This window comes from Poecilia reticulata, chromosome 23 (assembly GCF_904066995.2).
Source record: "Poecilia reticulata chromosome 23, P_reticulata-male-v2, whole genome shotgun sequence".
Taxonomy (NCBI): Eukaryota; Metazoa; Chordata; class Actinopteri; order Cyprinodontiformes; family Poeciliidae; genus Poecilia; species Poecilia reticulata.
In genome coordinates, this window is record NC_088852.1 from 188,305 (window position 1) to 208,556 (window position 20,252).

General features: G+C 53.1%; 2 protein-coding genes across 4 annotated transcripts; one reads left to right on the forward strand and one right to left on the reverse strand.

Moving 5' to 3' along the window:
- Nucleotides 1-260: 260 nt before the first annotated feature.
- Nucleotides 261-10,014, forward strand: tnpo3 (transportin 3). Of its 2 annotated transcripts, none has more exons than XM_008401725.3 (23): nt 261-529; nt 1,633-1,833; nt 2,531-2,604; nt 2,690-2,846; nt 3,073-3,216; nt 3,288-3,463; nt 3,538-3,676; nt 4,250-4,396; nt 4,470-4,577; nt 4,648-4,739; nt 4,808-4,947; nt 5,018-5,209; nt 6,292-6,383; nt 6,453-6,529; nt 6,596-6,656; nt 6,726-6,866; nt 6,950-7,066; nt 7,141-7,235; nt 7,465-7,621; nt 7,708-7,875; nt 7,944-8,056; nt 8,767-8,849; nt 9,515-10,014. In XM_008401725.3, exons 1-22 carry the CDS (start codon nt 410-412, stop codon nt 8,825-8,827), a joined length of 2,772 nt encoding a protein of 923 aa, XP_008399947.1. In that variant the 5' UTR covers nt 261-409; the 3' UTR covers nt 8,828-8,849; nt 9,515-10,014. The 2 variants fall into 2 exon arrangements, with proteins under 2 accessions (XP_008399947.1, XP_017158476.1); XM_017302987.2 differs by having other exon boundaries at nt 3,291-3,463.
- irf5 (interferon regulatory factor 5) lies at nt 9,317-14,855 on the reverse strand. Of its 2 annotated transcripts, XM_008401724.3 has the most exons (8): nt 13,862-14,855; nt 13,388-13,574; nt 13,286-13,311; nt 13,161-13,188; nt 12,820-13,086; nt 11,420-11,809; nt 11,048-11,166; nt 9,317-10,977 (listed from the first exon to the last, which is right to left on the reverse strand). In XM_008401724.3, exons 1-8 carry the CDS (start codon nt 14,033-14,035, stop codon nt 10,750-10,752), a joined length of 1,419 nt encoding a protein of 472 aa, XP_008399946.1. In that variant the 5' UTR covers nt 14,036-14,855; the 3' UTR covers nt 9,317-10,749. The 2 variants fall into 2 exon arrangements, with proteins under 2 accessions (XP_008399946.1, XP_081459921.1); XM_081603795.1 differs by lacking the exon at nt 13,862-14,855 and having other exon boundaries at nt 13,388-13,855.
- Nucleotides 14,856-20,252: the final 5,397 nt, after the last annotated feature.

A 20,252-nucleotide genomic window follows, 5' to 3' on the forward strand; every position in this document is an offset into this window, starting at 1 on the left:
GTGTGTGTGTGTGTGTGTGTGTGTGTGTGTGTGTGTGTGTGTGTGTGTGTGTGTGTAATATATATTTTTTACAGGAAATAAAAACACTGAGTTTTTTTCTATGTTTATAATTTAAATGCCTTCATTCTGATTAAAGCAGAATCTAAGTCAAGTTGCTTGTTTGCGCATAAATTTGGCGAATTAAACTGATTTTGGTTCCAATTCTGGTCTTCGGTGAACTCGTCTCCTGTCTCGCAGAGAGGAACAAATACTTTGTTCGTGTTTCCAGTCGGAACAGGATTCAGGCTGTCCCCGGAAGAGCCCGTGTGAGATGGCGGTCGGTACTCGGACCGTTTGGTAGTTTTTGGGTTTTTTAGCTCCTCAGCCGAACCGAACCATCTGCCTTACGGGAGCCTGCGTCGAGGCCGCTATGGAGGGGGGTAAACCGAGCCTGACGCTGGTCTACCAGGCGGTCCAGGCCCTGTACCACGACCCGGATCCGTCCGGGAAGGAACGAGCCTCGCTGTGGCTCGGAGAGTTGCAGAGATCGGTGAGAGCCCTGGGGAATGGTTCCGTGTGGGTCTGGCGAAGGTTCGGTTCGGGTTTAATGAGTTACCTGAGGGGGAAGCGGACAGGTGTGGCAAGCTGCGCAGTCTCAGAGGAGCTCCTGTTCCTGTTAGCATGGTGGCTAAGCTAACGGAATGAATGGATCAAAACAGAAACAGAACCGGTCATTTTTTTCACTTTATCCAGCATTTAAAGGGTGAAACTTAAATCAGATCAGTTCAATAAATCACTAATAATTAGTTTTATGATTAAAATCTTTGATTCTATGCGGAAGCAGCAGATTAATTCCCAGCAGGCCTGGTGCTGCTGTGACTGACAGCTCTGCCAGACTTCAGCCAGAATCGGCAGGATTTACCGGAAAGTGCTTCCGGATCACCTGGAGAAGGTCTGAGACCAGATCTAGAGGTTCTGGGGAGAAAGTGGGTCAGGGTGCTTGAACTCGGCTCGGCATTCAGAACGGGTTCTTTAGTAATAGTGTCTGTAGTTAAAGGTGAAGCCTGCTGTCATGGTTCCCCTGTAGACCTGGTTCAGGAGTAAACGTCCTGCTGATCATGAAGGTGTTCAGGAAAACTTTAGAAGTTAAAAGTCTTTAGCTCCATGTCTGCTGCTCTCTCACATCCTGGAGAACAGTTCCAGATTCTTCTCTGCATTCAAAATGTGTCAGGGACGGTCTGACCTCCTGACCCCCTGACCTGGGGACTCGCCTGGGTCACAGAGGACTTCTGTAGCAGATCAGCTCCGACCCGGTTCTGATGGACCATATGGCTTGGTTCTGTTGTTCTTCTAAACCAGGGGTGTCAAACTCCAGTCCTCCAGGGCCGGTGTCCTGCAACTTTTAGAAGTGCCTCTGCTGCACCACACCTGAATAGAACAATTAGGTCATTAGCAAGACTCTGGAGAACTGAGGAGGTCATTAAGCCATTTGATTCAGGTGTTTTGTACCTGTGGCACATCTAAAAACTGCAGGACAGCGGCCCTTCAGGACTGGAGTTTGACACCCCTGTTCTAAACGATGTACAGTTGGACTGGTTCATGTTTAAGCCCCGCCCCCTGCGCCTCAGTGACTTCACTTCCTGTCCTGTGCAGATGTTTGCCTGGGAGATCTCGGACCAGCTACTGCAGCTGAAGCAGGACGTGGAGTCGTGTTACTTCGCCGCTCAGACCATGAAGATGAAGATCCAGACTTCCTTCTACGAGCTTCCTCCAGAGACCCACAATGCACTGCGGGACTCCCTGCTGACCCACATCCAGAACCTCAAAGACCTGTCGCCCATCATCGTCACTCAGGTAAGCCCCGCCCACAGGAGGGCGGAGCCGCTGAGCGGAGAGTAGTAGGAGAAAACAGCAGAGGTCAGAGTTTGGTTATTAAGGTTTTCTATGTGACCATCTGAGATTATAATCTGGATTATCAGGAAGCAGTGAATCCAAACAGCAGAAATCTGGTCTGGTTCTGATTTGCATCAGAAACGCTGCAGTGTTTTGGATCAGCTGAAGGATTTTAACTGAACAGTTCAGCTTGAGGCAACAGATGAGTGGATTATGTTTTAGATTATCAGGTGATTTATCATTTATGCTCTACTCAGGAGATTAAAGGAGGAAGTCCAGTGGTATTAAATGACATCCTGGTCCCGATCAATAATCGACTGATCAGGTTCTGTTCAGAGGTTCTGATGCAAAAGCAAAAAGTTCTGTCATCCAGGATTTAACGTCATGTAATCTACTGGAATAATCTGGATTACAGAGGAATCTGAGCATCATCAGTTTGTGATGTGGTTTCCTGTAGCAGTCTGTGTTACAGCACCTCTGACTGAAGCCTCTGACTGAAGCCTGATGGGAGAACGGCACCATTTCACGATTTGATGTAAAATCGATTCTCTGTAACATTGTTTCAAATGTTCAGCTTCATCAGTGATTCTGGTCAGCCCGGTTCTGACCCAGTCCAGGTCTGGTTACGGCCCAGTTCTGACCCGGTCCTGTCTTGCAGCTGGCCCTGGCCATCGCTGACCTCGCCCTGCAGATGGCGTCCTGGAAGGGCTGCGTTCACACGCTCATAGAGAAGTAGGAACGCTTGCCGTCTCACCGCTCTGAGTTTGTGGCGTCCAGCCGACCTTTGACCCCCCGCTGTGTGGCTCCGCCCCCTCAGGTACAACGAGGATGTGGGCTCCATGCCGTTCCTCATCGAGATCCTGACGGTCCTGCCGGAGGAAGTCCACAGTCGGTCGCTGCGGATCGGCGCCAACCGCCGCACCGAGATCATCGAAGACCTGGGCTTCTACTCCAACACTGTGGTCGCCCTGCTGGTAGGGACACCTGGACACATGTCCCCTGGACACATGTTCCCTGGACACATGTCCCCTGGTTGTCCACCTGTAACTTTTCACAATTCTTAAACACAAAAATAGCTTAGGAGCTGAGCAGCGCCCTCTAGTGACCTCTATCAGGTGTCACTGATCTGTCTCTGCTGGTGCATCTGTCCTCCACGTGTCTCTCTAATGTCCCTGTCCCCCCGGCCCACCCCGTCCCCAGACGTCCTGCGTGGAGAAGGCGGGCGGCGATGAGAAGATGCTCATCAAGGTGTTCCGCTGCCTGGGCAGTTGGTTCAACCTGGGCGTCCTGGACAGCAACTTCATGGCCAGCAACCAGCTGCTGATGGTCCTGTTCCAGATCCTGGTGAGTCCTGGTTCTGGCCCTGGTTCCGGTCCAGGTCCCTAGACCCTGACGGGTTCCGCTCTGTGTCCCAGCAGAGGGACGAGACGTCCACCAACCTGCACGAGGCGGCGTCGGACTGCGTGTGCTCGGCGCTGTACGCCATCGAGAGCGTGGACACCAACGTGGCTCTGGCGCTGCAGCTGTTCCAGGGCGTGCTGACGCTGGAGACGGCCTACCACATGGCCGTGGCCCGCGAGGACCTGGACAAGTAAGGTTCCGGTCGGCTCGGCGGCGGCGGCCCGGGGACCGGTCGCCACGGTAACGGCCGCTCTGTGTCCACAGGGTGCTGAACTACTGCCGGATCTTCACGGAGCTCTGCGAGACGTTCCTGGAGACGACGGTCCGGACGCCGGGTCAGGGCATGGGCGACCTGAGGACGCTGGAGCTGCTGCTGATCTGCGCCGGACACCCGCAGTACGAGGTACCGGAACCGGACCGGGCCAAACCGGGCCTGGTCAGAGTTACCTGCCAATCCTGATCTGATTCAGACAGTAAACTCATTCAGGGGTCATAGGTCGCCTTCAGTTGGCAGGCAGGAAGGCAGACATTGGGCCAGCAGAGGTCAGTAGAGGTCAGCAGGGTGACGCGGTGCAATAGATTAAAGATTTGCTGCTATTAGATCCAGCAAACCAGAACCAGACAGCTCAGGCCTGCTGGTTCCGGTTCTGGTTCTGGTTCCGGTTCTGCAGAAGGAGCGTTCAGCTTCTATGCACTGCAGATCTGAACAAACTTCCAGAAAACAGCAAAGCTGCTGAAACCCAGAGCTCCTCTAAGTGATGGTTATTCATCACTTCATGACGTTTTTACTGAAACGTTCTGAGAAACTGGACCGGGTCGGGTTCTGGTTCTGGCCTGGTTCTGCAGCCTGAACTAATCCAGGTCAGAACCTGTTGGGGTCTGAAGGAACAGAACAGGTCCAAACTGGCTTATCAACAGAACCAGTGTTCTGCGTGGAGGTCCAGTTGTCGTGGTTCTGACCCGGTTCTGTCTGCAGGTCGTGGAGATCTCCTTTAACTTCTGGTACCGCCTGGGCGAGCATCTCTACAAGATCAACGACGCCAACCTGCACGGCGTTTTCCGGCCGTACATCCAGCGGCTGCTGCACTGCCTGGCCCGCCACTGCCAGCTCGACCCAGACCACGTAAGGCTCTGGAACCGGCTATCTCCGATCCGGTTCTGGCCCGGTTCTGACCCAGTTCTGCTTTGCTCCACAGGAGGGGATCCCGGAGGAAACGGACGACTTTGGGGAGTTCAGGATGAGAGTATCGGACCTGGTGAAGGACGTGATCTTCCTGGTCGGCTCCATGGAGTGCTTCTCTCAGGTACCACAGGAACCTCGACCCGGTTCCGGCCCGGTTTGGCCTCTTGCTGACGACGCGCTCTGTCTTCCAGCTGTACTCCACCCTGAAGGACGGGAACCCGCCCTGGGAGGTGACGGAGGCCGTCCTCTTCATCATGGCTTCCATCGCCAAGAGCGTCGACCCGTGAGTACCGCTGCCGAGCAGAACCGGGTCAGAACCACGGCCAGAGCGCTGACGCCGCCTGTTTGCAGGGAGAACAACCCGACGGTGGCCGAGGTGCTGCAGCAGGTGGTGCTGCTGCCGGAGAGCGTGCACCTGGCCGTGCGCTACACCAGCATCGAGCTGGTGGGGGAGATGAGCGAGGTGGTGGACCGGAACCCGCGCTTCCTGGGTAGGTGGACCGGTCTTGGCCCGCGGGCTCCAACCAGCCGACGGTTCTGATCCGGCTCTGTGTTCTGCAGACCCGGTTCTGAACTACCTGATGAAGGGCCTGAGGGAGAAGCCGCTGGCGTCGGCGGCGGCCAAGGCCATCCACAACATCTGCTCGGTGTGCCGCGACCACATGGCCCAGCACTTCCAGGGGCTGCTGGACATCGCCCGCTCCCTCGACTCCTTCGCCCTGTCCACCGAGGCCGCCGTGGGCCTCCTCAAAGGTACCGGGCCAGAACCGGGCCGGGCGAGAGAAGGCTTGGTCCTGATCCGGCTGTAGAAAAAATCTCACCTACGGCTAAAACATGAATCGATTATTAAACACTAAATTTAGTCAGTGATACGTTATTGCAGACAGCTAACCAATCGGTAACTTGCTGCAGTGTGATGTCATGTTAAGCCCCGCCCCCCTCTCTCCGCTGCGCTAGTTGCAGTAGATTAGGAGTTTAAATGAGCCAATTAGCTGATGGCTATTAATAATCCATATTAATAATCCCAGAATAAACCGCAAGCCTAAACACAGGAACATGTAAATGACTGAATATTGTATGAAATGTTGGCGTGTTTTTGATGTTGAACCCTGGAATTCTTGGCGTTGTTGTAAATTGCTATGGCAACGAGTCTGTGCAGCGCAGCCGACAGAGCGAGAAACCAGAACATATTTAGTCCTTCTCCGGTTTTCCTGCGTTCTTTTTCCCTCTGCTGTGGATCTGCACTGAATTCACATCTGCAGCTAACGGAGAACGATGAATATAAATGTTTAGCATTTTACTCTACTGGCAGTTTTAGCTTCACCTGCTTCACATCAATCAGTGATTGATCAGAAATAATCTGCTGTATTCCTGATCAATCCGGCAGATTCATTCACCAAACCAACTGATTTTTATAAATTAGTTTTTATATTTAAGAGATGAATTATGTGTTTTTAATGTTAAGCTTGAATCGGCAGAATGTGACGATTTTCCCCTGAATTGTCAGAATAATGAACAGAATGGTCCTTTCTGGGCCGGGTCCAGTAGAACTTTTATTTTGAGCAGCAGAACCTTATGAATCAGCTGAGCTCTGTTCAGGCAGAACCGGTTTGGGTCAGGGGTCTGGGTCTCCTGGAGCCGGGCCCAGTTCCGGTTCTGATAGGCAGAAATCGCGTTGCCATGGTGACGCAGTGATATCGCTTTGTAGTCGAGTCTGAAGGGAATCGGAACCAGCTGGGTTTGGACTCGGAACCTCCAGCAGCTCTGCTTTAAGAACCGTTTGGACCTGCCGGTTCTGGCCGGTCCGGCTGTGACTCTGACTGTTACCTGTGCAGGTACGGCGCTGGTTCTGGCCCGGCTGCCTCTGGAGAAGATCGCGGAGTGCCTCAGCGACCTGTGCGCCGTTCAGGTTCTGGCTTTGAAGAAGGTGAGTGCGCTCCAGGTCGGGCCGGCGCCGCCGAGCCGGAACCGGTCCGACTGGGTTCTGTCCCCGCAGCTGCTGGCGGAGCGGTCCAGGAACGGGAAGTCGGCCGACCCGACGGCGTGGCTGGACCGACTGGCCGTCATCTTCAGGTGAGTGGAGCCGCAGGAAGATTCCCGCCGCCGCCGCAGTCAGTGAACGCATCGTCTCGTCCTCAGACACACGAACCCCATCGTGGAGAACGGCCAGACGCACCCGTGCCAGAAAGTGATCCAGGAGGTGAGGCGCCGCACACCTGGACTTTATCTGTCCCCACCTGTCCTAACCTGTCCCACCTGTCCCCCCCAGATCTGGCCCGTCCTGTCGGAGACACTCAACGCCCACCAGGCTGATAATCGCATCGTGGAGCGTTGCTGCCGCTGCCTGCGCTTCGCCGTGCGCTGCGTCGGGAAAGGCTCTGCCTCCCTGCTGCAGCCGCTCGTCACTCAGGTGAGTTGCCGTCGGAACGGGGTCTGTGGGCGTTGCCGTGGGCGTTGCCGTGGCGACGCTGACGGGATGCTCATGTCCTCCAGATGGTGAGCGTCTACCAGGTGTACCCGCACTCCTGCTTCCTGTACCTGGGCAGCATCCTGGTGGACGAGTACGGCATGGAGGAGGGCTGCAGGCAGGGGCTGCTGGACATGCTGCAGGTAAGCCGCCCTCACCTGATCTAAGCCACGCCCCCTTCTGGGCCGATGACCAGGAGCCGCTGTGTGTCCTGCAGGCGCTGTGTATGCCCACCTTCCAGCTGCTGGAGCAGCCCAACAGCCTGAGGAACCATCCGGACACCGTGGACGACCTGTTCAGACTGGCCACCAGGTGAGCTCACCTGGCTTCCTATTGGCTGCACATGATCATCACAAACTACTAAAACTTCACAACAGGCCTAAACTCAGAATAACCAGCAACAGATTGAAACATGAAGCAGCAGAACCAGAGCAGCGTCTCAGCGGGTCGCTGAAGGTTCTGATCGTTGAGACATGGTGGACAGACATCGGTGCGCCGTCCCACTGTCCCCTCATGTCCTCTCCATCCTCTCCGTCCCCAGGTTCGTCCAGAGGAGTCCCGTCACGTTGCTAGGCAGCAGCATCGTGGTCCACATCATCCAGTGCGCCATCGCCGCCACGTCGCTCGACCACCGGGACGCTAACTGCAGCGTCATGAAGTTCATCCGAGACCTGATCCACACCGGAGTCGGCAACGACGTGAGTCGGAACCAGAACCGGGCCGGAGGCTCCAGGAGGTGCTGGTGTTGCCGTTCACTGGGCTCATCTCTCTCTCTCTCCCCCAGCATGAGGAGGACTTCGCGCTGCGGAAGCGTCTGATTGGTCAGGCCATGGAGCAGAACGGCCAGCAGCTCATCAACCAGCTGCTCCACTCCTGCTGCTTCTGCCTGCCGCCGTACACGCTGCCCGACGTGGCCGAGGTTCTCTGGGAGGTCATGCTGTTCGACCGACCCGTGAGTCCTGCCGGTCCTGGTTCCGGTCCGGTTCTGGAGCCGCGGCTCACTCCGCTCCTCTGTTCCAGATGTTCTGCCGCTGGCTGGAGAATGCGCTGAAGGGGTTACCGAAGCAGACGGCGGGCGGCGCCGTGACCGTCACCCACAAGCAGCTGACCGAGTTCCACAAGCAGGTGACCAGGTGAGTCCGGCGGGTCGGAACCGGGCTGCACCGAGGCTGGGTGATTGATTTCATTTTTAGAAAATCAGAACATTTTTCCACCAGTCGCCTCCTTGGGTTTCGATGATGTCATGGCTCCCTGGGCAGCCATCTTGTTTGACTTTACGACGGAGTATGAGGCCAGGCTACGATTTCTATTAAATAATATTAAAGGTTAAAACGAGGAATGTTTGAGTTCATTGAGAAGAAACTGAGCTGCTCACATCAGATGCTTATTTTATGGTTTTATTCATAAATAAAAATGGCGCCGATCATTTGACTGAAATAAAATCACTTGAAAATATTTTCTGTCAGTTGTAATTTATTCATTTTTAATCGATTAACTTAAGATCTGGTATAGAAAATAAGATTTTATTTTTATCCGCGTCGCCCAGCCTCCGTTCCTCTTTCATGATGCGAGCCGCTGCTACTTCCTGTTGTTTCTGTGGTTGCCATGCCGACAGCGAGCTGAAGAGTTTATGTTAGATCCCAGTTCCTGTTCTGACCCGATCAGCCTCCGGCGAAGGCGTCGGGATGAGTCATCGTGAGGCGTTCAGGGGCCGTCAGCTCGTGTTGGGGCCGGCCCAGCGGAGGGCGGGGCGCTGCTGGATCAGAACCAGATCAGAACCGGCGGGTCCAGACTCGCCCTGCCCTGAAACCAGAAGGCCTTCATGTGTGTCTTTCTCTTTCAGTGCTGAGGAGTGCAAGCAGGTGTGCTGGGCCATCAGAGAGTTCACCAGGCTGTACCGGTAGCTGCAGCTTCTCATGACACCAGGTAGGCACTGGGAATACTGGGAATACTGGGAATCCTTCACCACAGATCAGCTGGTTAGCTTCCTGCTACATTCTGTAGATTACACCGAGTCAGAATAAGAACGGACCCGGTGCATAGCGTGACTCCATAGACCAGGGGTCACCAACTCCAGTCCTCCAGGGCTACCATCCCCTTCAGATTCAGCTCTGCTCCAAAATGTCTGCATTTCCTCACCAGCATCCATTCCTCTCTGGAAACGAGCAGCTTATTTGATCCAGGTGTGTTTGAGCAGAGACGCATTTAAAATTTGCAGGACGGTGGCCCTGGAGGACTGGAGTTGGTGACCCCTGCCATACACCCACATCAGCGCTAGGTAGCGGTTAGCGTTAGCCTGATGAGCCTCAGGTGTTTCCAGGTAGGTTATAGAAAGTGTCCTGAGATCTTTGGTGCCATTTATCAATACTGTTACTGAATTAAACCCGAATCTCTTTATCGTTTGCAGAACAAAATTTAATTTCAGCCAAATCCCAAACAAAACAAGGGAGACGTTACCTCTGAAATGATTTTTATCTCAAGACATTTACTGTAGCAACAAGGAAAATGACTTGGTTTTTACAGTGTGGGTTCATGACTGATGAAGAGCTGAATCCGCTCCTCTTCCTCCTCTTCCTCCTCTTCCTCCTCAGGTTAAATCTTTAGTTGACCAACATTCAGAGGTGACGGCAAAAAGCTGCGACTGCAGACGAGGAAGACGGAGGGACTTTGAATGTGAAACGGGACTCTGTGACCTGACGGAGGAGAGACGGACGGAGCCCACCCCCCCCAGCTCACCTGCAGCAGGTGGTTCTGGGTGGGCGGGGTCAGGACCGGTTCCTGCTGGACCCTCGGAGGCGATTAATCAGGACGTGCCTGCTCAACTGTTTTTAAGAGATTTATTTTTGGGACTTTGGTCAAGATGTTTCTGTCTGTGCCAAAAAACAGAGCCAAAAAATTCCCCATGATGCTGTGGGCCGCGTGGCGGAACGCTGGAGGATTTGGCGTCACCTTTGACCTTTTATCTTTGGTTTATTTTAGTTGTTTTTCCATGAATGGAAACAGAGAGGACTGTGGGTAATGAGGCGGACTGACACCATGACATCAGTGGTGATGTAGCCTTGCTGTAAACAATAAAACAGCTGAAAACATTGCTTCTTCTTCTGTGGTTTTAGAAAGGGAGACACTGGGACCGGTCTAACCCGTAACCGGGGGGCAGTAACACCTGAGCTCAGGTGTTTCTGTAAGCTGACCCCACCTGATGAAGGGTGAGGTCATCCCTGCTGAGACTGGGAGTTCTGGTTGGACTGGTTCCTGCTGCAGGGCCCGGTCCGTCCTCTGGACGGCGCCAGAGAGCAAACTGGACAATCACTGATGAAATGCAGATTTGGTTCTGATGGACCAGAATACTGCAGCGGTTCTAACTTGGACACTTGGTGGTACCGGACTTGCCAGACGGAAATCGTTTAATCGGGTCTGACTGACTCGGTTCTAAAAGAGTTCCTGAACCGCTAAAGAATTCCCCACCAGCCAGAACCATGCTTCTGTCTCCGGTTCGGGTCGCACTGACCAACCGGCTACCGGCACCAAACTACCTGGAACTGTGATTAACAGGTTCTGTGTGGCCAGGTCTGGGTTCGGTCAGAACCAGAACCTGAAGCAGCCAAAGTCCAAATAAAAACCTTCAGGAAGGAACCAGAACCTTCTGAGTCAGCAAGTGGGACCGGGTAGGCAAGCAGAACCCGGACTGAGAGTTCGGAGGTATTCAGAACCAAATGCCTGGACAGCAAAGTAGAAAACCGTTCTGGTCGGTTCTGGTCCACCAACGACTCAACCCTTCGTGATGTCACAGAGGTTGAACCCCAGAGTTCTGGTCCAGGTTCTGGTATCAGCTGGTCCCCATGGAGAACCCAGTAGGGGCCTCTAGAGAGCCAGCGGGGGCCCAGGGCCCAGTTGGACCCAGTTGGTTCTGGAGCAGTCGCTGCAGCTCCTTGAACTGCTCCACCGTCTGGTCCTTGACGTCCGGGTTGGAGATCTGCAGCCGGATGCTGTCGGTGGACCAGGCCAGTTCTCCAGAGAACATCTCCGTGAGGATCCGGGCCACCACCGGAACCACCTGCACGGCAACAGAACCTTTACAACCCGCACTAGCAGAACCCGGGTCGACGTGACTATCGGCCACACACCTGGACCATGATGAGCTTCTTCTCTTTGGGCTTCCTGTCCGGCCAGTCCTCTCCGAAGCAGAAGAAAACGTCGAACGGTGGCGGGTTGGCAGCTTCACCCTTCTGGAACGAGATGAGCCCTGTGGACCAGAACCGCGGTTAAAACCGAACCGCCGCTAGAACAAGTTCTCTACACAGAATCGCCTACAGCAGGGGCTCTCGGGTCCAGTCCTCGAGAGCCGCCATCCTGCAACCTTTACTCCAGCAGACCGGACCTTTGAACTGGCCGTAACGAGCCGTTGATTTGGTTCAGGTGTGTTGGAGCAGGGATGCGTCTGAAAGTTGCAGGATGGCAGCTCTGGACGACCCGAAGAACCGGGTCAGAAGACGAACCTTGCAGGAAGTCGTTCAGGCTGAACACCCGGATCCTCCTCTCCCGCTCCATGGGGTTGGGTGGACCCAGTTCTGGCATTCCTGGGCCAGACCAGAATACCTTGCACTGACAGAGGCGGATGGCGTAGATGTCCTGCTGCTGGATCTCCAGGATCAGACCGCGGTCCATCACGTCCAGCAGAGCGTCCGTGTAGAACCGCTGCTTCTGGTTCTGGACCTCTGCCGTTCCCGGGAACAGAACCTGCTGCAGACTGACTGGACCGAACAGGTCCACCTGCTCCGGAGTCGGTCCCAGGTGGCCGTAGTAGAGCCGGCAGCCCTGGGGGTTGCTGACCGTCAGGGAGCCCATGGCCCGGCCCCGGTACCAGAACTTCAGGTCCAGATCTGTTACTGCAGAACCAAGACAGGAGAGGCCTTGGTTAGCGAGTCAGGGAATAATGACGTCACCAACGGCGTCTCTTTGTTCAGTAACAAGTAATCTAATTACAAGTAATTAACTTCATCGCTACGGCGCCGTTTCTGTTACTGACGATAAAATGCAGCTTTAATTCAGCGGACAGGAAGCTAAAGCTGACCCAGCATCAGGGTCAGCTAGTGGCAGCTACCATCGTCTGGACCTGCAACTTTCCATTCAGTAAATGTCAAAATACTACAGATCAGTTAAATAACCAATAACACCATAATAAACAAAATTATTATTGATTAACGTGTCTTCTAAAAACTGGGATCCGCAAAACGGCAGTAACTGCCTTAGCAGCTCTGATAGTACTAGTGATACTGCATCTATGTACTAGTACTGCCCACCCCTGGACAGGAGTCCAGGGGGTCCAGGGGGTCCAGGGGCGGGCAGCTCCAGGCCTGGAGGGCCGGTCCTGGAACCAACACACCTGAAGGTCCTGGAACCTTCAGGTGTGTCTCCACTTCTACACACCTGAGACAAATAATGAGGAGATTCAGCTGTTGGACCAGGGAGACCGGACCTCCAGGACCAGGACTGACCAGCCCTGGTCTAGAGGAACACGGGTCTGATCAGAACCCAGCTGGGATCACATGACCTGGTAGAACCTGCACCCTGGTCCAGATGGTGGTTCTGTTCAGGTTCTGGACCTATCTAACTTTGCAGGTCTAGTCTGACCAATTACAATTTGAGGAGACGATGACATCATCACATTAAGCCTTTGAAGGGTCAGTAGAACCGGTTCTGGGTCTCTAATCAGGTCCAGAACCACCAGTTCCTCCTCAATAAACAAGGTTTTAGTTCTGGTTCTGACCCGAGCCACTGCAGAACCTTTTGGTTCTGGACCTGCAGTCCTCTTGGAACCAGGAGGTCTGATTAGTTTGGACCCGTTCAGTACTAGCAGACTGACTGAGCAGAGGAACCAGAACTGGACCAGACTCACGTGGGACGCTGCTCAGCAGGTCATACTTGCAGGACTGCTGGTTCTGATGGTCCGACTGGTTCTGGACGGACTCCATGCTGCTGGCCTCCATGCATTCTGGCTGAGTGGAGGACCGCGGGTTCAGGTTCTGGAGCCCGGCCGGATCGAAGCTACTCGGGTCTGCCATTGAACCCCGAGGCTGGAGGTCAGAGGTCAGAGGCAGCAGCGGCATCGGGATCACCTGGGCCGACCCGAAGGGTGGAAAAGAGGCGGGCTCGATCCGAGGATCTACAGAGACAGAACCGGGTCAGACTGGGTCAGGCTGTCAGCGATTACCATAGAAACGCTGGAGAGGGACTTACTGATGGAGAGATCGGTGAGGTCCGGCATCTGGAAACGGTCAGGAGGAAAAAGTGATAGGTCAGCTGGTTCTGGTTCTGATCTACTGGTTCTGATTAGGTCCTGTTCACCTGGTTCTGATCCTCACCTCCTCATCGTCGTCCTCGGCTCCGTCTGAAACACAGAACCACATCAGAACATTGTCAGAACTGTCCCGTAGATTGGACCGGGACCGGTCCAGTCGGCTCACCTGCGGCGCCGGTTCCGTCGCAGACCTCGTAGATCTTGTAGGGGCGGAGCGGCGTCTCCTTGGTTCCGTCGAACCTGAGCCGGAACTCGCGGCTCTTGTTGAGCGCGCAGCGCAGGTTCGCCTTCCACTTGGCCGGGTCCGGTTCGTCCACGGCCTCCTGGTACTTCCCGGTCTCCACGGCCCAAGCCTGCAAGAGGGTTAGGGTCAGAACCGGGTCAGGAGATGGAGCTGGTGCTGCTTCCTGCCTGGATGGAGAGGTTCTGGGTCCAGATTCCAGGTTCTGGTTCTGGTTTGGGTGAAGCGACCAGAAAGAGGAAGCAGAAAAAGCGGAACCATGCTGAGCAGAACCGAAACCTGCAGCGGCAGGAAGTCCAACAGGAAGACCGAAGCACATGTTCTGGCCCGGTATCGGCCCGGCCCAGTTCCCCTTTCATCCCGGGCCCCCCGCTGCTAACGGACCCAGCGGAACCGAACCTTAAAGATGGTGTTCTCCTCCTCCGACATCGGCGTGTGGCGGGTCGCGTGTTTCCATGGGATCTGAAACAGCCGCTGCTCCGAACCGAGCCACTGCAGACCCGGATACCTGCCGCTGTTCACCTGGGCCAGCAGCCAGGGCTTCAGGCGGATCCTGCGGGGGTGGAGGCTCATGGCGGGGCGCTGGGAGCGATGGGAGCGATGGGAGCTGTGGGAACCACGACGAGCAGCTTAGGGCTTCGGACGGAACCGCAGTCTTAGTCCAACTAGACCCGCATGGCTTCCTGGGGTCCGAACCGGTTCCTGAACTGGTCTGGGTTAAAGTTTTTCTGCAGAAGATCCGACTCAGAAACCAGTTCGGCTGATGAGCCAGTCAGTTCGGAACCAGTCTGTCGCTGCAGCGGATCTCAGATCACTACGCTGATGATGACCTCACCTTGGCTCGGTACCTGGTTCCGGTTCTGCGCTCTTGGTGTGAAACAGTCGCGTGCTCCGAACCGAACCATCAACATTCAAACGAACAGTTCGGCACCGGACCGGAGCGGTACCGCCCGACAGAAAGTTCCTGGGAGTCTTTTAGCTGAAGTAAAGCGAGTCTACATGAAAACTGCTTCCGCCCAAAGATGACATTACTTTCAAAATAAAAGTCCCACCATTCCGTTTTGTGTTTTGATCGTAGATCCGCAGCTCGGATCGCTTGAAGCAGAAAACCCCTAAAGTTCTTCTGAAGATGGTTTTATTAAAAGAGTAATTTTCGTTTTATGGGTCGAACCGGCAGAACATTTTCACTAGAGCAGGAATCCGTCAGCATGAGGTCCTGAGGCTTTTATTTTGAATTTTTTCCGAGGTGTGACGTGTGCCTGCATGTTAGTGACGTGTGGGTGTTTTTCAGTAAACTTTGAGGTTCCTCCTTCAGAACAGAACCAACAGGATTCTGGAGGGTCCAGCTGGACTCAGATGGTTTTCAGAAGGTCAAACACATTCAGTGATCCAAGATGGGTCAGAACCAGCACCTGGTTCTGACCCATCAGTGATCCAAGATGGGTCAGAACCAGCACCTGGTGCCCCTTATAGTGGACGTTCAGTGACCTCCTTTGACCCAGTTCTGTAGAACCCGAGGCCAGTGGTTGCAGCTCATCATCATCACTCCCAGAGTCATGGTGATGAAGAGGACAGGAAATGATTCTTTGTCTGGTTTTGGTGTCCACTGAGACATTCCCAGGGCCAGAGTTTCTGGATGACCCGGAAGTCTAAATGGACCTTCCCAGTGGTCCCAATAAGCCAAAGATGTGCTGTGGAACCCAGAATCAGAACCAGAACCAGGCCCAGTGGGTCAGCAGTGATTCACAGTGGTGTCAGTAATGCTGTGGGAGCAGCTGGACCCAACAGTACCTCCTGGCCCACCAAACCTGGTTCTGGTTCTGGTGAAGTGATCCTGACTGCAGCTGGTCTGGTTTTCATCAAGCTGCTGATGTTTGGATGTTTATCTCCTGAAGTTATTTCTGATGTTAGAACTCCTCCTGGCCCAGAAAGTTTACTGGAAGGAAAAACTGAAGACGGTTGGAAAAGTTCCTGAGACGGCTGCAGGGCCAGAGTTGCCCTCTAGGAGGCAGTAGTTCATCTGTGCACTGGAGGACAAACCGTCTGGAATGGTTCCACTTGAAGCCACTAGGTGGCAGTATAGGACCAATCAGCTGCTTTAATAAACATAAACATTTCCTCTAAAGTTGATCCGGGCTGCAGTTGGTTCCGGTTCCGGTTCGGGTCTCAGTAGCTCTTAGATGCTCTACATCAGTGTTTTTCAACCACTGTTCCGCAGTGATCGTCAGGTGTGCCGTGGAAATTATTCAATTTCACCTACGGTACCGTATTTTCCAGACTATAAGCTGCTACTCTTTTCCTAAACTTTGAACCACGCGGATTGTAGCCCGCTGTGGCTTTTCTGCGGATTTTTCTTCAACCACCAGGGGGCTCTCTAGCAGGAAGTGAATCATTAGAAGTCAAAATTGTAAATCAAAAGAAGAACGGCTAATTTTCGACCACATGCTAGCAGCAGGCACGACGGAGAAATGTTTTCAAACTCATATCATGCAGCTTTTAAGTTGAGGGCTGTCGATCTGGCTCTACAGGAGGGAAATAGAGCCGCTGCACTTAACCTCGGTGTGAACGAAACCATGGTTTGACTTTGGAGACGGAGGGCTGCGTCCTTAATATATGCAGCAGATTTATTAGGACGCCGCCCTCTGCTGCCCTCTGCTGGGTCCTTATGGAAAATCGAGAGCAGCTTCCAGTTTTATTTTGTTTTTTCAACAAAAAAATTGAAGGTGCTAGTATGGTGCGCGCTATAGTCTGAAAAATACGGTAACTGATTTTAAAAGATTTTTTGAAAATTAATTATCTGCCAATAATGCCGTCTTCGAGTGTCTGCTGTAGCAGAGACTAGCGGCGTAATCATGTAATGTTCTCACCACTAGGTGGCAGCAGGTACAGAGCATTTACATTAAAACCAGAGAATTAGTGATGCTGAATGTTCCAGGTAGCGGTGAGAGCTTTGAATCTAGCAGTGATGGAAAAGACAGAGAAGCTCAGCAGGAGTTGGAAAGAACATGAGTCCATTTCCCACAACATGTCTGTGAAGTGAGCTTCTCTAGTCTGGTTACTATAAAAACTAAAACCAGAGAAACTGAGATGTGGAGGAAGAGTTTTGTCTTTAATTTCTGCCAGGAAATAAGATCCGGGGGAGGTGGGGGACATTGAGTCTGAGTGGACCATGTTCCGTACCTCCATTGCCGAGGCGGCCTATCGGAGCTGCGGCCGCAAGGTTGTTGGTGCCTGTCGCGGCGGCAACCCTCGAACCCGTTGGTGGACACCTTCGGTGAGGGATGCTGTCAAGCTGAAGAAGGAGTCCTTTTTGGCCTGTGGGACTCCAGAAGCAGCTGATGGGTACCGGCAGGCGAAACGGCATGCGGCTCGGGTTGTCGGTGAGGCAAAAACTCGGGCGTGGGAGGAGTTTGGAGAGGCCATGGAGACAGACTTCCGTACGGCTTCGAGGCGATTCTGGTCCACCATCCGGCGTCTCAGGAGGGGGAAGCAGTGCAGCACCAACACTGTTTATAGTGGGGATGGTGCGCTGCTGACCTCAACTCGGGACGTTGTGGGCCGGTGGGCGGAATACTTCGAAGACCTCCTCAATCCCACCAACATGCCTTCTGTTGAGGAAGCTGAGCACGGGAACTCTGGGTTGGGCTCTCCAATCTCTGGGGATGAGGTCGCCGAGGTGGTCAATAAGCTCCTTGGTGGCAGGGCCCCAGGGGTGGATGAGATCCGCCCGGAGTTCCTTAAGGCTCTGGATGTTGTAGGGTTGTGTTGGCTAACGCGACTCTGCAATATCGCATGGACATCGGGGGCAGTTCCCCTGGACTGGCAGACTGGGGTGGTGGTCCCCCTGTTTAAAAAGGGGGACCGGAGGGTGTGCTCCAATTACAGGGGGGTCACACTCTTAAGCCTCCCTGGTAAGGTCTATTCAGGGGTCCTGGAGAGGAGGGTCCGTCGGATAGTCGAACCTCGGATTCAGGAAGAGCAGTGTGGTTTTCGTCCTGGTCGTGGAACACTGGACCAGCTCTACACCCTCAGCAGGTCCTGGAGGGTGCATGGGAGTTCGCCCAACCAGTCTACATGTGTTTTGTGGACTTGGAGAAGGCGTTCGACCGTGTCCCTCTAGGGGCCCTGTGGGGGGTACTCCGGGAGTATGGGGTACCGGGCCCTTTGATACGGTCTGTCAGGTCCCTGTATAACCGGTGTCAGTCTGGTCCGCATTGCCAGCAGTAAGTCGGGCTCGTTTCCGGTGAGAGTTGGACTCCGCCAAGGCTGCCCTTTGTCACCGATTCTGTTCATTACCTTCATGGACAGAATCTCTGACCAGCCGAGGTGTTGATCCGTTTTGGTGGCCTTAGGATCACATCTCTGCTTTTTGCGGATGATGTGGTCCTGTTGGCTTCATCGGATCGTGATCTGCAGCTCTCACTGGAGCGGTTCGCAGCCGAGTGTGAAGCGGCCGGGATGAGGCTCAGTGCCTCCAAATCCGAGGCCATGGTCTTGGGCCGGAAAAGGGTAGAGTGCCTTCTCCGGGTCAGGGGGGTCGTCCTGCCTCAAGTGGAGGAGTTTAAGTATCTGGGGATCTTGTTCACGAATGAGGGAAGAAGGGAGATCGACAGGCGGATTGGGGCAGCGTCTGCCGTGAAGCGGGCGTTGTACCGGTCCGTCGTGGTGAAGAGAGAGCTGAGCCAAAAAGCGAAGCTCTCGATTTACCGGTCGATCTACGTTCCCACCCTCATCTATGGTCATGAGCTTTGGGTCATGACCGAAAGAACGAGATCACGGATACAAGCGGCCGAAATGGGTTTCCTCCGCAGGGTGGCTGGGCTCTCCCTTAGAGAGAGAAGCTCGGTCATCCGGGAGGGACTCAGAGTAGAGCCGCTGCTCCTCCACGTCGAGAGGAGCCAGTTGAGGCTCGGGCATCTGGTAAGGATGCCTCCTGGACGCCTCCCTGGTGAGGTGTTCCGGGCACGTCCCACCGGGAGGAGGCCTCGGGGAAGACCCAGGACACGCTGGAGGGATTACGTCTCTCGGCTGGCCTGGGAACGCCTTGGGATTCCCCCGGAGGAGCTGGAAGAAGTGGCTGGGGAGAGGGAAGTCTGGGCCTCCCTTCTGAAGCTGCTGCCCCCGCGACCCGACCCCGGATAAGCGGAAGAAAATGGATGGATGGAAATAAGATCTGTTTTCATGGGTAAAATATACAGATATGGACATTTTGTACATGCAACTCTTCATATTCTAACAGTGAATATGAAGTGAAATGTTTCCCAAATATTATTGCTTCTTTCAGAATAATAATTATTTTCTGTATTCTGACTTTAAGATGCTTGTGGATTAGTTTGTAAAACACTTTGAAGTTTCTACAACTTCTTTAAATTTAACCCCACAGTGTTGTTTCACTGTTCAGGTGTATTTTTGAAGAGGACATGTTTAGTGCAATTTGAAATAAGAAATGTAAAATGTGATAAAATACATTTTTGTGTTTATTTGATTCCTATTCAAGAAACTTTGATAAGAATGACTATATATGGAATAGAGGCGGCTACAGAGAATCTTTGTTTACATTTTTGGTTGGTGGTTCCTCGAGATTTTTTCAATTAAAATAATGTAGCTTGGCTCAAAAAAGGTTGAAAAACACTGATCTAGTGTTCATAAACTCAGTTATTAGTTCTGATAACTCGGGTATAAACGGCATCATAATTATATTACAGATTTGTTTCTTCAAATGTTACATTTTGCTTCTTGTGTTTTGAAGAGCAACTTAATTTAAAAAAAAGAAAAATATAAGTTTCACTTTTATATTTTCTGAATGTTTTACACTTTGGGTCAATAAAACACTTCATCTTTTATTATTTTTAAAATATTTTTGTTTTTCTGGATCAGGTTCCTGAAGATCCATTAGAAACTGATGTTTTTATTCCCACCTGAAACGAGGCCCAGACCTTTTGGTTCCTGGTGTCACCAGGCAGATTGAATCCGCAGGCCTTCTCAGAAGATCCGATCAGAACCAGAGAACCTCAGGCTGCAGGGATGGAGCCGGATCGCTTGGGCCCCCTGGTGGTCGCTCTGCTCACTACTGCAGGTTTAGTTAAAATCTCAGGGAAAATCTTCCTGGTTTTGGACCACAATGTTTTATGAAATAGAAATTAAACATGTTTTTATTCATAAGTAATTTCTGAATGCATTTTTCATTCAAAGCACTAAAAACGAAGAGAGCATGAGTTTACATCTGCCAATCAGTCACACATTGCATGTCCCAGGCAGTCTTGATCTGTGATTGGCTGGAACAATCTTTCAAGTGTCTCTTGATTGGTCAGTGTTAACGTCCTTGTCACTCTGGGGCGTCCCAGCATGGACCTGCAGGCCTGCGGTGACGTCAGGTGACCTCTCCCAGCCAGAAGCCACACCTGGAGGTTTCTCTACCAAGACGAACAGATCCGTCTGGAAGTGGCAGCGGCCCGCTGGATCGCTGAGAGAGACCTCTGTGGATTGAGGCTGAGGTCTGGACCTGCTGTCTGCTGCTGAGGAGGAGGAAGTTGGAGGAGGAAGAGACTGCCTCCGGATGTAGAGACCCTGTCGGCCATGGAAGCTGCCTGACCGCAAGGACGCCTGACGATGTAGAGCCTCGTCCATGAAGCCTGGAGACCTGGAACTCACCTGAAGGTTAGAGAGAACCGTGGAGGATCAGTCTGAGCAGGAAGAAACATCACAGGAATCCTCCTGTGATGTTTCTTCCTGCTCAGACTGATCCTCCACGGTTGAATGTTTGCTACATTCAATTTTTTAATGTAGCAAA

Excerpts from the sequence above, each read along its gene's own strand:
- tnpo3 (XM_008401725.3), top strand. The coding sequence starts at position 410 with ATGGAGGGGGGTAAACCGAGCCTGACGCTGGTCTACCAGGCGGTCCAG. Across the intron at positions 530-1,632 it reads TCGGAGAGTTGCAGAGATCG|ATGTTTGCCTGGGAGATCTC; the intron begins GTGAGAGCCCTG and ends TGTCCTGTGCAG. Across the intron at positions 7,236-7,464 it reads CTGTTCAGACTGGCCACCAG|GTTCGTCCAGAGGAGTCCCG; the intron begins GTGAGCTCACCT and ends CTCCGTCCCCAG.
- irf5 (XM_081603795.1), bottom strand. The coding sequence starts at position 13,781 with ATGTGCTTCGGTCTTCCTGTTGGACTTCCTGCCGCTGCAGGTTTCGGT. Across the intron at positions 13,087-13,160 it reads CCTCACCGATCTCTCCATCA|ATCCTCGGATCGAGCCCGCC; the intron begins GTAAGTCCCTCT and ends CTGTCTCTGTAG. Across the intron at positions 11,167-11,419 it reads CCTGAACGACTTCCTGCAAG|GGCTCATCTCGTTCCAGAAG; the intron begins GTTCGTCTTCTG and ends TCTGGTCCACAG.